General features: G+C 44.1%; 2 protein-coding genes across 6 annotated transcripts in view; both read left to right on the top strand.

Moving 5' to 3' along the window:
- The first annotated feature begins 2,019 nt into the window (after positions 1–2,019).
- Positions 2,020–3,201, top strand: LOC120908430 (farnesol dehydrogenase-like). Its single transcript, XM_040319406.1, has 2 exons — positions 2,020–2,841; positions 2,907–3,201. The coding sequence occupies exons 1-2, from the start codon at positions 2,278–2,280 to the stop codon at positions 3,078–3,080; spliced, it is 738 nt and encodes a 245-aa protein (XP_040175340.1). The 5' UTR covers positions 2,020–2,277; the 3' UTR covers positions 3,081–3,201.
- A 6,995-nt stretch (positions 3,202–10,196) lies between these two features.
- Positions 10,197–15,957, top strand: part of LOC120894978 (neurotactin) — a 37,071-nt gene continuing 31,310 nt past the window's right edge. Inside the window, exons 1-2 of one of the 5 annotated variants that reach the window (XM_040297899.1) lie at positions 10,197–10,281; positions 11,572–11,719. The gene's annotated coding sequence lies outside the window, so the exon portion shown is untranslated. The other 4 variants (XM_040297900.1, XM_040297904.1, XM_040297901.1 and 1 more) reach the window with 4 other exon arrangements.

The following is a 15,957-nucleotide window of genomic DNA, read 5'->3' as shown; positions in this document are numbered from 1 at the left end:
CGTACAACTTTGGATGAATCTTGACTACTCGCAATTATTGTGAATGATTCTAGACGACTCCGGATGATTCTGGATAACTTCGGATCAATTTCAAATCAATCCCGATGATTCTGGACAACTCAGGATGAATACGAACAACTCCAGGTGATTCCTATTATATTCCCACCAGGAATCATCCGGGCTTAATAGGAGTCGCCTGAAGACAATCAGAGCCATCTCCTCGATTGGAAAAGCCTCAGTTCGGGCTATACTGGATAGTGATGGGTAGATACCAGCTTTTTTCCAGAGTCGAATCGATAAATAATCACGGAATAAGCCGCAGGACTCTTCCGGAATCATCCGAACTCATTCGAACTCATTAGGACTCATCCGGACTTGATCGGACTTGACTGGACTCATCCGGAATTACGGAGTCGAATCTGATTATGATCCTGAGTCGGATTCATATTTTGAGCGCCGGAATCGGAGTTGATCCCCGAATCCACTATGGATTATCCCTCACAAGTACCGGAATTTGATCGATCCGAATCTGGAGAACATTTCAATTTATCCATCAAACGACTCTCGACATCTCCCTCTGAACGACTTTGAGCGAATCCAAATGAATCTGGACAACTCATGACGAGTCTGGATGAATTTAGACAACTCCTTATGATTCAAAAACAGCTCATCTCATTCGGCATGCGACGGAATTAGATCTACACGACTACGGCAAAATTACGAAATTGAAATTTTATTGAAATTTACGCATATCACTACTTAAGATGGCTTCAGATTTTCGGATAGCAATTACTTATGATCATGTCTGTAGTAATTTTAATTCTTCAATTCAAGGATGCTATCACTTAAAAGAAGTTAACCAAGAAATATTCAATTATACTGCAAAAGACCACATATTAAACTGTTTCAAGAATACCGTTGACATCATTTAACAACAAATTACGATATTATAAACCATTTCTAACGTTGTAGGTCTATGAAGAAAAGGATTACTCATCTGGAATAGATGATGAAAACACACTTGCGCATGCACCAACAAGATTCTCACGCAAAAGAAGCTATGTTGTGAACTTCCTAAACAAATCTTTTCTTAGCAGCACCTCTCAAACATGGACCTCTCGCTCAGCCCGTAGTCAAGAAAAACTGACCATATCACCACAGCACCATACACACAACCGTGAGTTTCTACTTTTATCCATCTTGTTCATTGCTTCCTTCCACCAGCACCCACCAGCAAGCGAATCTGATAAGATAAACTGTCAACTGATTATCCACAAACGTGCGATGATTGATTAGAAATACGTCCACGTGCCTTTAATAGGGTCGCTTCCAAATCCAAACGCGCCGCTACTTATGCGCCAAGAATCGTCAAGTGAGAACAGACAGGTGGTGGGTGGGGATGCAGATGTGTGTTTTGTAGTTCCGGTAGAATCATCCACCTGTCGTCTGTTCCGCATACGCATGATGCAAACCGATGCGCGGTTACACACAGTTTGGTGGAATGTAAAGGTAACGATGTAATGATCGAGTCTATTAGCGAGCGGGCGGACGGGCGGACGGGCTGGCGGCTCTCATCAAGAGCATGAGTGAGCATCTTTCCGTTTGTTGGTGATGGGGAAGAATTGTTTCCCTCAAACTTAAGGCACACACAAACACACGAGATGTCCATATCGGTAGGCCCTTGTGGGAGGGAGTTGAGCCGTTTCTGTTTGCCTTCTCGCGTAATTTGTCGCGCCTGTGTGGGTCAATTATCAGTGGTGCTAAGTTCGGGTGCGTAGCGATGTTGTGAGGGTAAATAATAGAACCATATTTACTTGATACTGTGATGCGTGATGTGTAAAGTGTAATCTGAAGAAAAACTTATTTCCAGATAACGACCAACCGACCGCTTCAATAGCAAACAGGTTGAGTGCCACTGATCGACCAAATGCTTATTTGCCTCTGCGTGTAAAGGTGTGTGTTAGAAAGCGATTGGGGCATCGGGAACGGGGCACACGACTAGCCACTCGAAATCTCGAATCCTGCATGCGCTGTTGGTTCTCCCTCTTTCGTAGTTCCACGCCCCGCTTTCGTACTGGCAATCTGCAAGTCATCCTAAATCGCGTTGATGATATTTCTAGTCAAAAAGCGACCAGCACGACCGTCACCCATTCAGTCGTGCGATTACCATCGATCATCGGAGGTGTGAAACCAGTGAAACATCAGCCGTGTTACTGCGTGGCCTTATTGCAGAGATCGAATTGATAGAGCTTTCCTCCCAACACACACACGCTAAAGATGGACCGTTGGAACGGTAAGGTAGCGGTAGTGACGGGCGCCAGTTCCGGCATCGGGGCCGAGATTGCCAAAGATCTGGCCAAAGCCGGCATGATTACGATCGGACTGGCCCGGCGTGTCGAGCGAGTCGAACAGCTGAAGCAGCAGCTGCCGAAGGAAGCGGCCAACCGGCTTCACGCGATGAAGTGTGACGTTTCGATCGAAACCGACATCGAGCGGACGTTCCAGCGCATCGCGGACACGTACGGTGGGGTAGACGTACTGGTAAACAATGCCGGCATCGTGCGCCAGAACAATCTGCTCGATCTCGGTACGGCGGCCGATCTGCGCGCCGTGCTCGACACGAACGTGACGGGGCTGGTGCTGTGCAGCCAGTGGGCCTACAAGTCGATGGTGGACCGGAAGGTGGATGGGCACATCGTGCACATCAGCAGCATTGCCGGCCACAGTGTGCCGAACTTCCCGAAGCTTAACATCTACCCCGGTACGAAGCATGCGGTGCGCGCGATCACGGAAACGATGCGCCACGAGATGCGGGACGCTGGTACGAAGATTAAGGTGACGGTAAGTACGGCGAGAGAAGAGATTTAAATGTCCTTTTCTTCATAAAATTGTTTCTCTTCTTTTAGAGCGTTAGCCCTGGTGCAGTGAAGACGGAAATTCTGGACGGTGTTCCTATTCCGGAAGAAATGCCATTGCTCGAGGCGGAAGACATCTCGGCGGCCGTACTGTACGCCATCGGCACACCGCCCCACGTGCAGGTGCACGAGCTCATCATCAAGCCGGTTGGGGAAGTCATGTAGACATTTAAATCCATGTGTGTAAGATAAGGAAAGGAGCGTGTGGCTGTGCAAGAACAAAGCCTGCAGCGCACCAGGGCATTGTCAAGCGATGCATTAAATAAACTAGGCTAAAACAGTATAATCGTGGTGTAGTGAAATTGATTTTTAAATGGCAATAGAATCGCTAGCATTGATGTTTAGCTTTGCTATCATTTGTTTGTTGTTTTTTGCACGTCACTTTGATTGGCGCCGGCCAAGGGGATTGGTAGACGAGCGAGTCGCCAAGCGGCGGAGTATTTGCTGAATCAATAGCAAAGACGCTGTATCACGCGATGACAGTTGGCGTAACAATCAACACGTGCTTGAGGTTTTGCTGAGCCAACATCTCCTGAATGTACGGCGATAACAACAATTCTGTCTGGCTAGAAGGGTGAATTGTTTGGAAATAAGTTGTAGGCATAATTTCAGGGTCAGATCTAGAGGACTAGAACACCAGAAAAAATATGACTCATTTCACTTCAACTGTCCGGATGGCCTTGAGCATCGATATGCGATCCATTTATGAAAGAATATTATTAAATTATCTTCCTGCTTTTGATTTAGCGCTATTAACCTCCTTTTGAAACATACATTTACTTGTTATTAATAATTGTTGTGCTTTATTTGAACATTAAATGAATTGTTTAAACACGTGCGAAGGAAATGTTTGTTTTAAATTTATTCCGCGCCACGTTCCGTTGTCCGTTAAAATTGGAAGGGATATATTGCATACAACATTGCATTGCATTGGTTTTGAAATATTTCCTGCTCAAGTCGTTGCGTGTTCAGTGTTTCTCAAACTAACGGAGTTAGTTGCCGCAAAACGGCCCTGCGTCGGTTTAGCTTATTTGCAATCAGTTGAGTAAATTGAATTTTCTTAATCGAATTACAAATTGTTATGATAAAAGAAAACTAATTTCAGAAGCATTTTAATATAAAAAATATACATTTTTCCTCTAATTTCCCATAATTTCACGCCTCAAAAACATTCAAATCTACACGTGTCGCCTACGACGACGGTTAACACCCAATCGATCAACACCATACAACCATGCTCTCTCGACGGTGTGTTTGGCCTTGAATGATCGCACCTTCCGGAAGTCACGCAAAGCGTCAACGTGGCCACTTTATTCACCCAGCGAAGCGTAACGAGCAGACAATGTGTGTTGTTTGGTGTATGTTGTGTTTCCTCCTTCAAACATCAAACCGATCGATCACAAAGGACAAATGTATGGTAAACTTTTGATAAGAAATGGTTCATTTGCAGATAATGTAAAGTAACATTTATTGCAATTATATCCAAAGAGCTAGAGTTTTTAGATTTAAAATAGAATATTGTTCGATCTATTACCTGGTTTACATCATTTTTTTTTAAGATTCATTCCTTCATTCATTAAGATCAGAGGTTTGAGTTAAAAATATGTGAAACACTCATTGAATAATAAATTTATTTATTTTTTTCGGGAAATATGCAAAACTCCTTGCGCAACTGTGTAACTCGTATATTGTTTTTTCTCAACAAATCATCAATCGATAGAACAATGTATTAACACGAAAGGCCTTTCTTTCATCAATTACACTTGATCGTTGATTGATCGATTAAATTCTTGGAAGAAATTGATAGCAATCAGCATAGCAGCGCCCCTTCTTCTGAATCATCAAATTCCACGCCTGTGCTCCATTACGCAGAGGTTAATCCCGACTAATTTAATCAGACCGACCAGAACCAGAGATCGTCAAGTATGGTTGTGTCAAGCATGGGCAGGGAAGGTGATTCATTCCTTCACTCTGTTTACGATCAATTGTGCCCTTTGCTCAAGCCCACTGACTGTTCGTCGTAGCATATTGAATGTTGAAGGTTATAGCATTGAATCAGATCAGCAGCAAAATCAATGTTTTATCGTATTTATTTTTACCAATTTTAATCTCAATAAGATCGCCTGCCTGCCTGCATTAAACTCGGATGCTGTGCCGTGCCACAAACAGACATCAAGCACAAACACAAAATGATGGCTATAAAAAGGCCTTTTTTACCCGTGCCGTAGGGCCGTGGTACTGTACCGTACCGAAACTGAATTGCAGCTACCACGAATTATGACAATGATGATTATAATGGTGGTGGTGGCGTCGTCGGCAATGATGATGATGTGTGGCACATTCTGTGAAAAGATTTGTGATCGGATGCGGACATCTGCCCCGTTATCCAGAAGGCCTGGGCCCGCCTGCCGACATCGCTTTTACCAATGTCAGTCGGCATCGTAATCTCCCTTTGCTCTGGGTATCCTGGTGGCTGCACGCTTGACAAAAGCAACCCTGCATGGGATGGTACAAGGCTCGTGATGCGTTCGCACTCGCACCTGGAACGAACGCAAAAGCGCACATGCAAGCATTGGGTAGCATCGGCACGAGACACGGTTGCGCAATTTAAGGCTGCCGGAAAAAGAACGACAAGGGGAACTGGAAACAGATTGGAATGGATTTCATAAGGATTGTAATGGGAGATTCGGTTTTGGGAAGCTTGTGTTGTACGTTGACTATCATGTGCCCTTGGAGCAACTGCCACCGCAATGATACGGATAAACACAGAAAGCGATTAGAACAGAGCGTTTGTAAGTCCATGAAATTGCAACATCGCAACATCGAATTCCTAATTCTACATCCTCTTTTATGTATGTCCACTTCCGATTCTTTCACCTCCTACAGTAGCGAATTTCAATTTGCCACCATCATCATCATCACCATCATTATCATCGTTGTCATATCTCAGGGGCGCTATGGTTGCAGCGATTTGTCTGCACATCTCCGTTTTTGCACATCATCCCACAAGCAGCAGGCCATGCACATACGCTCATAGGATCGTTTGTTTTTACATCGAGGGGGCTTGTCAACAGATGTACGCTGTCATGTACCGGCAACACTTGCACGGGGCAACACTTCCTGAACTTCCAAAGCCGAGTGGCGTAGGGACGGAGCGCACTGTTACGGATGATTAATTGAATGGACGAGATAAAAAGGTGTTAGGTTTGAAATGGTATGATGATGGCTGGTTGAGGATGGTAGGAAAGCAGGGTGGAGCATTTTATTTAAATTCTACACTCTCCGCACCGTTTGCCACAGCGAGATAGGGAGGGTGAAAGATTTGAAAAATGGCACCTTATTATTGATCATTTTTGGGTGATTTTGTTTATATTATTTTGAATTGCTCTTTAAACATAATTTGCACAAATCCGCACGAGATGGCTTAATGTTGTTGGATCGAGAAGGTTTGATCGTTGCTGGGTACATTTAAAAGATAAATTTGGTATTTTAAATTCATTTATAATCGATGCACCAACCGCTTTTGGAACACACAACCAAATGCCCATTGTGAGCAGCAGTGTCACTGTCACTTGAAGCGCGAAGGTGTAATGTGCCGAGCTATGTTAGAAGAGAGAAAGCAACAACAACGAAAAACAAGCCTTGATGCGCATCATTGGACAAGAACAAACGACGGTTCCGGACCGGGAACCGGTCCGATCGATCGAGCCCAACGTACACACCGATTGACATCCCGACGCGATGACCGAGGTCAAGAACTTCGCGAGGATTGTCCCACAGCAGTTTCGGTCTGGCGTGACGCGTGAAAGCATTTACGGCCTGAGCAAACCGGCGACCGAGTTGCCCCGCTGAATACTCTGCCTCTGCCACTCGGAGAAGAGGACATCGGAAAGTGGACGCGACAGCTACAGGTAAAGAGGTGAACGTGTAAAAATGTTACCACACCAGCCAGCCCTGATGCCGATGAATCGGTGATCGGGTTGGTTGGATGGTTTCGGAAGAGGCAAAGTCCATCGCTGGCTTTGATCATTGGTGATCATTGGTGATCTGGTGTGATTGATGTGCTGGACTAGTATTGAATATAAAGAAAAGATGCGTATTTTCTTTTAATTTCTGTTCAAAACAGTTATTTTCAGAGTAAGCGTTGTAATGTATAGAATATTTTATCGCAAGAGCCGTTAGATGTGCTATAAATCTACATTTTTACATGCTTTACTGGCATTTTTTTCAATGATATCATAAGAGAGCTAAAGCTTGCTTCTGTACTACGCCGTTAACACAAATGTCTTGGTTAAATTTGTTGTATGTCCACTGAAATTCGCGATCCTTTCTTTCTTAAGTACCTTTATTGTTACGTACTGGAATGCCTGTATCATCTGATCTTCTGTCCAAGTATCTCTGCTCCAAAGGATTGAGAGGATTCAGAGACGATTTACAAGGATTGTATTTCGTTGGGTCATCACTCTATTCCGCTTCCTTCATAGGACGATAGATGCGCTCTATTAGGCCTGGCTAAGTTGACCGCCTCTCGGTCGCTCAGGCTTCTTTCGTGGCTGGCCTGTTGCTTAATACAATTGATACTCCTTCCCTTCTCTCTTGTGTAAATTTACATTGCTTCTTCTCGTGAGCAATTAATATAAATAAAACAAATAAATAAACATGTTCGTAATTTGCGCTTTTCGGACAAAAATGAACGATTGCATAAATAAAATTGCATAGATTTTATAAATATTTACACATTTTAGACGTTTTAGTAATGTTAGTAGTTTAAACAAAGTGATATTTTTTTCATCCTATATTTTTTTGGCAAATGAGAACAATTAACTCCCATAATTTTCAAAGGTAAACAAGTATCTGCGAATCTTCGTAGATACATAAACGCGTAACACAAGTACAGCCTGTGTATAGTTTTCTCTAGGTAGTTGAAATAATTAGCTAATTCAACTAGCCTTTCCCTTAGTACAATCGATACCACGAACGACTTAATAACACGTCCGTCATCGGTTCAAGCCCCATATGGGTACCGATCCTGACTGACTTGTTCTGCTATGTGATGATACACCAACAAGTAGATAGTCAAGCTTATTAGTGACTTATTCAGAACTAGCCCACCTACGTTTGTTGCGTCACATAAGAAGAAAAGGTATTCAATTTTACCTCCAACACATTGTTTAGTTCTGCTACTCCTCAGTAGATGGCGCTATGAAAAGGCCCTATTGGGTGTAGTTGCTTCTTTGCTTTGGCTATAGAATCATTACTTTTTCTGTATAGATCTGTAGGATATCTCTATAGAAATATACGGGTTTCGACATACCAATTACTCTGTTTACATAGTCAATTATTTAAAGCTTCAGTAATTAGACCTTAAATGTGCATAAGTAATATAAAATATGACTCGTGCGGTCATAAATGTCTAAAAGTGGTCAAAAACGCATAAAACTATCGTTTAATTTAATTTTTAAAAATAATCTTCGGAAAGTTGGGAGTGTGGAAACACCTCAAACGACCCATCCAAAGGGCGTTAAATTATTTAAACGTGCCCTTGCATCGCATCGCATTAGCTTTTGCTGCTTTGTGCCAGGACACACACACTCCCTCTCGCTGGCATTTCACGCGCTCCCGTTTGGAAGGTGGAAAAACGCTACCCCGCGTAAAAGCTATATAGACGATAGGTAGATTTTTCCACCGCAAACACTTTCATCCCGGCGATATGTAAACCATTGCTAGCAGTTGAGTTTTAATTCCACTTTCAAAGGTAGTTTGTAATGTTTTCTACCTTTAACCTCTCCCGTGTGCGTGCGCGCTATCCGTAAAAGCAGCAGCAGCAGCAAGATCCTTTTTCTCCTCCCTATCTCTGTCTTTCCCTCTCTTTCTCTTCTTTTCAAAGTGTTGATTATTGTTTCTCTATCGGTTCCTCGTGTATCTCGTGGGCCCTTTTGCTTTGGGTACCTGTGGTTGTGTGCGCGAGTGTGTGAGCGTCGGTAAGGGCCCCGGGAAGCCTTCCAAGCCTCGAAAAAGGAAATCTAAATTATGGGCCCAACCAAAAAAAGGGAGCCCATTTAAACGGACAGCCTCTGCGTGTGCTGGTGTGTGTTTTCTACGGTACGATTTCCTTCGCCGTGGATAGTTAACATTAACGAAAAGAAGAAGAAGAAAAAAACCGTCGATTTGATTTCCAGCGCAACGCGAACGCATATTGCTCCGCTGTGGCATAACATTACCCACCGGTGCCGCATACCTTTCGCTCCTTTTGTACGATCTTTTCTTTCTTTCTGGCTGTCTCTCTTTCTCTAGGCTGGATTTGAGAAGTCAGGATCATAGCAACACATGGGAAAAAGGGAAACAGAAGCATCCACATCCACCAAACGCATTGTGCGTCCGGTATGCATGCATGCCGGATGGATATCAGTTATGGTATTTAGTTGGGGTAAAACGTGATATATGAATCGACCTAGTTGTCGATGAAAGGTTTTAGCCGAATTACCTGCTGGGGAGGGTAGAGGAGATTGACGGGAAATATTTTAATTGGAATCGAATTGATTCCTATTCACAGCGACTAGTTGAGCATAACGCTACAAAACTAGTGGCTAAGCGGTGCAAGAAGAGCTAGAACTAAGCAGAGATGAACTAATTTGGTTCTTAATGAGATATTTTTTAGTTTGAGAATTTATTAAAGCACTTTTTTTACCAGAAAGGTATGAAAGTTAATAATTTGTTTATTTGAAACATAAAAATCTTTTTCCAAATTCAAATATTTAATTAAAAAACACTATATTAAAAACATAATTTCCCATGTAAGGTTAATCACTTTTCGACCCACCTGAACGGGGCTCGGGAAAAAATAATGCGCTCTCCGTGCTGCATCCAAGCCCTGCAGCATAAGCCAGCATAACTTAGACCGGCAGCATAACCGTTGAAAAATGATCCCTCTCTCTCTCTCTTTCTCTCTCTCTCTCGCTTCCAAAAGTTCAAACGATTCTCAACGGTTTTTTTACTCGCCCCGAGCAGGACAGAAAATAAATGAACTGCTGTGCACAAAAGAGGCAGCATCATCGGGAGAGCATAGCTGTTTGGCTTCTCGCTCTCTCATAGTAGCGTTTTCCCTTTCTTACTTCATAACATAGGAAAGGTACTGTTTTCTTTCTCTCTTTTTCTCTAACGCTCTAAGAACGAACGCTTCATCTCTCTCACTCTCGTTCACTCAATAGAGCAGCAGCCGGCACGCTTGGCCAGGAGGAAGCATAGCCGCGGCGTCATGTTTTATGTTTTCCCTCCCGGTTTATTATGTTTGAACGCGCGAGCCAACGCGGTTGTGTATCGTCGGTGCTGCCAGTGCTGAGTGTGTCCCGGAGTGTGCTTCTGCTGAGTAAGTGTGTGTGTGTGTGTGTATGGGACGCGTTTCTGAAAACGGTCGATAGTTGCCGGGACGAAGGCGACGGAGGGCGAAAAGCGCGCGCGCGCGCGCACCTTCCCTTCCCTTTTTGACGCTGAAGCTGAAGAGGAAGGATGTTTTTTTAGAAGGATGTTAGAGAAATGGGATGAAACGGTGTATGTGTGAGTGTGATTGTGGGGGGAGATGCGTGTCTGATCCTGTGTGTGTGGTGTGGTGGTGGCTCTGGGTGTGTATGCGACGACGGGCGTGTAACTAAGGCAACCGCCAACACGCGCGCGCGTCAGTGAAGCCTTTTCGGTCGGAGGTTTCAAGCCTGTGCCCTGAAGCAGAAGCAGAAAGAGAGAGAGAGAGTGACACAAAGAAAAACGGATCCCGTTTCTATGCTACCGTGCAGAAAGCCGCCCAGTGCTTTTCGTTGCTTTCGTCTTGGTCAGCGTTGACGTGGTTTGCTTTTTCTGTAGCACCGCGCACAGGAAAGCGAAAAAGGATATTGTGAAGCAGAAAGTGTATGTGTGTGTGTGAGTGAAGGAAGGGAGAAAGAGGAGATAAAAATAAAATACAGCCAAGGATATCACCTACACGAAGACCATTACAAAATAACCTCCAAAAAAAACTGGAAGGATATAGTGTGAAAAGGAAGAAATGGTGCTGCCGCTTGGCAACGAAAAACAACCCGAAAAGGAAAGGAAACAAACAAGCTAACCTCAAACACAGCCTAGATGTGTGTACGTGTATGTGTATGTGTGTAAGAGAGAGTGTCCGTTTGTGTGTGTAATGCTGATTCCTTTTTTTATTTAATCGGGTTTTCTTCCATCCCGTCTCCCGACTAATATAAAAGTATAAACTAGTGACGATTATTTGCCCGCGTTCCAGGCGCCGGCAGAACCAAATGTCATACATTTACATGGCATCCAGTGCAACGCACAGCTAAAAAGGCGCCTACTTGGGGTGAAAATTCGCTCGAATGCTCGGAAAATTTATGTGATTCATCGTCACACGCCGTAACGCAGCGCGCGTACGCGTAACGCATACACACGCACACCGGCAAACGAAGACGGCCAAAACGATAGTTTACATGTGTGCTTGTGTGTGTGTGCCAAATGTGTGTGTCAAGTTGGTTGAAATATTGATGCTTGTGTTTTGTTTTGCTAATTTTTTCCGGAGGACTAATGCGGTGGACAACGAGAAAAAAATCAGAAGAAATTAGCTTTAAGTTCGTTGAAAATATTTTTTTTAACAATTTTCTTTGCTTCCATTTTACAGCATAGTTCAAACAGAGACCGATAGTGAACAATCGTAAAACTCGTTCTAAAGTGTTCAAAAATAAACTCCCTAAAGTGCTCAATAGTAGTTGAAGAAACAATTTCTACAATCGTATCGACTTTTTCCACTCAAAACACCGGCCAAATTGGTAAGTAAACGCTAAAGTATAAAAAAACACACTAGTCATAATTCTTCTGCTTCTTTCCCCTCGTCCGGGGTTAGAATATTCAACAGATTTTCCTTTCCGGATTTTCCCGGCCTGTTTTTTGTCCATTCACTCGGCAATAAACGAAACCGAAGCGAACGCTCCGCTAGGGGAGGAAAAACAACCAAACCATTCTCTCCCTGGCGACGAACAGTGGTGCGACACCCGGCACGGCACCATCCTGGGACAGGGAAATTGCATTTATCGATCCAAAACGACCAACCAACAACTCACGGTGTACGTGTGTGTGTGTGAGTGTGTGCGTGCCGGTAAAACTAAACAACCCCGCGCGTCATCATATAATCCACCGCCACATGCCGAATCCGCCGCAGGGGGAGAAAAACGGTGCTAACAGATTTCTATATTTAATGATGCATCAATGCACTTTCGATGATTGGCCGTGTGTGTGTGTGCCAATATTTCACGCAAAATTGTTAGGCCCAAACACAAGGGGTAACCGGAGAACGGGGGGAAAATTTGCACTATGGCTAAAGTTCGTGCTAAGTAGGCCGCGCGGTGTTAATTGAAAATCGCTTTTTCTTCCCTTTCTTCGTTTTTAGCAAATTTTTAAGACAAAAGCAGGCTTGGAAAATGGAAAACTCTGTCTGTAGATTATCGCTTCGGAATGGGCCAATAGTTTTTCTCTCTGTCGCCCCCTTCATCTGCAGCCCTGCGATGGGGAAACCCGACCCTTAGTGGCGGCCCTGCAATAAACACGGTAAAGTATGTAATCCTGTCGGCTGAAATGGGACAGTTTTATGTATCGAGGGGATCTCACATACACACGGTAAATTTGGAAGGACCGTAAATGGTGGTGAGATTTTGTTGATGTGGTTTTCGACGCGTCCCCCCTATCACTTTATGTCGCCTTTTGGTCCCCCAAAACTATTTTAGAAGCGAAAAGCGTCTGAAAACCAACCAACCGCCGTTGCAGTGGGGCAGAAAAAGAACGGAATTTTAGTTGCATTTTTTATCATCAAAGTGGGCCGTAGGCTAGAGAAGACGCACAGCATCAATCGCTTCACAGACACACACACACTCAAATTGCTAGCCGGTCACTAATACAGTGACGTAGCATGCGCTGTGTATGTTCAAGTAAAAAGGACATATTTGAAGAAAGCTCTTCGCACGTCCTCCTGGAGGATGCTCTTATCACGCTTGTGTGTGAAAGAAAATCGTAAAATTGAAACACACACACACACGTGCAGTCACAAAGCACATGAAAAGCATGCTCCTCCAAAACAACACCATATGCTGAAGCGCGCTCATTACCAATGTTTTCTTTCCTTCTTTCTGCTTTGCCCCTTCAGCAGTGCGATCCCGAAAAGGGCAAATAGGAGGTCCTTTACACCGAGATGGCGCAATACGAGCATAGGCCGGTGCCGTTGCGTGTCTATCTGTCTGTCTGTCTGTCTGTGTGTGAGAGACGGCGGTTTCTTTGCTGACAGCTGCCGTAGAGACGGCTTTTTGTGCCGCTGGGTCGCGGTAGTCGCCGTTCGAATGCAATATTCATGTGTTGCGGATATTATTTTGGTGCCGCTAAAGGATGCGTATATATGGGCGTCTTGTAGCCGCACTCCACGCAAAAAAATGCTCCGTGGGTTTGGGAATTGACAATTTCCCCCTTTGGGGAGAGACGAGAGCGACTATGGTTGGCAGTTAGTTTTGGATGGTTGGCTTCTCATTAGCCATGTTCAGGAGGACGCTTTTTGCCTTATTAGTCATTTTGTTCTACATTTAATGCTGTTGTTATATTGGTTGTATATCTATTTTTAAAATTTTGAAATGATAGCATAAACGGATTTTACATATGATTTTCATTCTTCTCCAATACTATTAATTTTACCACCATTGTTTTCAAAAATCACAAACAAAGGAAGATTCGTAGCAGGGTATGATCCTCGGGAAACCCACAGGAGATTGTCCTTGACATAGTCGCCATGTTGAGCGTCGTTATTAATTACGAACGTTTGGTAAAAAGAGCGGACCAATTTGACCTTCTCGTCCTCTCCGAACAAGCACTACGTAATCTGTGACCGTGTGACAATAAAACTTTCGCTTACCCCTTTTTTAGAAAACCCCTCCCGATACGGATATCTTACGGGGGCTTTCGCTTTCCACGACGTTGTCTTTACCTGGCCACCTAAACCTTCAAGGATCTAGGTTTATAAGACCTAGAATACACTTCACACACCTCAAACGAATTGAAGGTAATGCTTCACGTTTCTGCTGCGCGATACTACCTGGCACGGCCATCCTCAGTTCCACAAGGCTCATCTTTTATTTAGCACTATCCTGGTACGGAAGATATCGTCCCAAACGCACAGGCACAGAGACACTACGTGGCAAGCCAAAGGAAAGAAAAAATAAACCCACTGGTACAGCCTGCACCGTTTCTCATGCGAATGTGAATAATTTAGGTGTGTAGTTTTATATGGACTGGTTTATGGTGCGTGGCTATATTATCATAAATGACGATTCTGTGTGCTTTTTTCAAGTCCAAATTTATTGACATTTCCAAGTTCTTTTTAAATTACGAATTTAAAACAATTTTCCCTGTCACTTGCACGAGTCATCAACCACTTTTTAGCACCTTCATCTGGGGCGATCATTACACTTTCAATTACTAGTCCACAACAAACACCCGCCGTGTTTGTGGGTTTCGCTTGAAAAGGGGTTTCATTATGGACATACTTCAGCAGAAAACCCATTCCCATATACCTATGACATGTAGTTTTCAATTGCGCGAGTGCAACATTATTACAATCGAAAACATGCCCCGTCATGTCCGTGGCGTGGCTCTCTTATCTTCATTATATCTCATGCTTTACCGAATCATATTAACCCCCGGGGACACGGGAAAGCGTCCTTGCGTTCCCACAACAGCGCTCGTGTATGATTGCGTCTCGCCGGTTCAAGCGCTCAAACGATTGAGGCGAGCTGTGCGCAAACAGTCACCATTTCCATTAAGGGGGGAACAGAAAGGAAGCCAATAAAAGCTTGACAACAACAACAAAAAAGCGAAACAATTTTTCATTGTACGAAGCGGATGTTTCGTTGCTGGTTGGAAAAGTTGTCTTTCCACGTTCCACGTTCGTCGCTTGCCCTCGCAATCTCCATGGCGCGCTGGTGGTGTGGAAATTAATTGGAAAAAATGCTCCTAGGCAAGAATCGTTTGTACTGCTCTGTTCGTGACCAGGAAAAGGATGTCCCACAAAAACGCGATGCAATCGAATCGAATACGGACGATGTATGCACACACAGAGTCAAAAAAAACGCAACTGCACCAAGGAAGCCTTTAAATCCTTCGTACGCTGTGTGTTAGTCGTCAGCGTCGTCGTCGTCCTCACACTACGTAGTACGGTCCGTCATTTTGTGAACACGTTCGCTTGTTCGCTTCCTCCCCGGTTCAGTCCCATTTTCCGTGCATTGGCTACAGTGGGAAGTGCAACCCTCCCTACATCCTGCTTCGTTCGTGGTTCATTGGTCCTGTGATTCAACCCCTCCAGAACGGCAGCAGGCAGAGGAAGCTCAAACGTTCACAGCTCGGAACGTGAGTGTGCTCGAACGCGCGCTGCTCGTTTTCCACCACGGACACCCTTTTTTTTTTTGGTTCAATATTGCTGTTGTTTGGTTGATCGAGCTTTCATTATTACCCAAACGGCGAACCCCTGTCCGAGAATGCTGGAAAAAAGGGGGATAAAGGTTCGCCTGGCGTTTGCAAACGGGAAGGAACGCACGGAATCGAATTGCTTGCGTACGATTGTGTTGCGTACATGCACACACACACATGCACACAGGCGCCATAGTATAAAATTCGATTCCTATTCTGCCGAGGGGATAGAGGTTGGTGTGTAGCATTAAAATGGCACTACAAACTAACGCTTTGTGTGTGGAAAGGAGTGTTTGTAACCGATGCTCTAGCTGCGAAAAGAGAGAGAGAGACAGGGAAAAGGGTCCGAATTTCCGGGCAATTCATTTGCCGATAGACAATTTTTACTTTCATGCAATTTATTCCTTCAGAATACTTTCACCAAACCCAGAATAAATTTGGCAAATATTCTTCCCTCAAGAGACAACCCAAAAACTTCCACCTTCAATCACGTACCACGCAGCTCGATTACACTAATTACTGGCCGTAATGCTGCGTAAATCGATACAAGACTCGCATCCTATCCACA

Source organism: Anopheles arabiensis, chromosome 2 (genome assembly GCF_016920715.1).
Source record: "Anopheles arabiensis isolate DONGOLA chromosome 2, AaraD3, whole genome shotgun sequence".
Classification (NCBI taxonomy): domain Eukaryota; kingdom Metazoa; phylum Arthropoda; class Insecta; order Diptera; family Culicidae; genus Anopheles; species Anopheles arabiensis.
This window is presented reverse-complemented; position numbering and strand designations above follow the sequence as displayed.

What these genes read in the sequence shown, in the direction of transcription:
- LOC120908430 (XM_040319406.1), top strand. Translation starts at nt 2,278, where the DNA reads ATGGACCGTTGGAACGGTAAGGTAGCGGTAGTGACGGGCGCCAGTTCC. An exon ending in GTACGAAGATTAAGGTGACG is followed by an intron (nt 2,842 to 2,906) that starts GTAAGTACGGCG and finishes CTCTTCTTTTAG; the next exon opens with AGCGTTAGCCCTGGTGCAGT.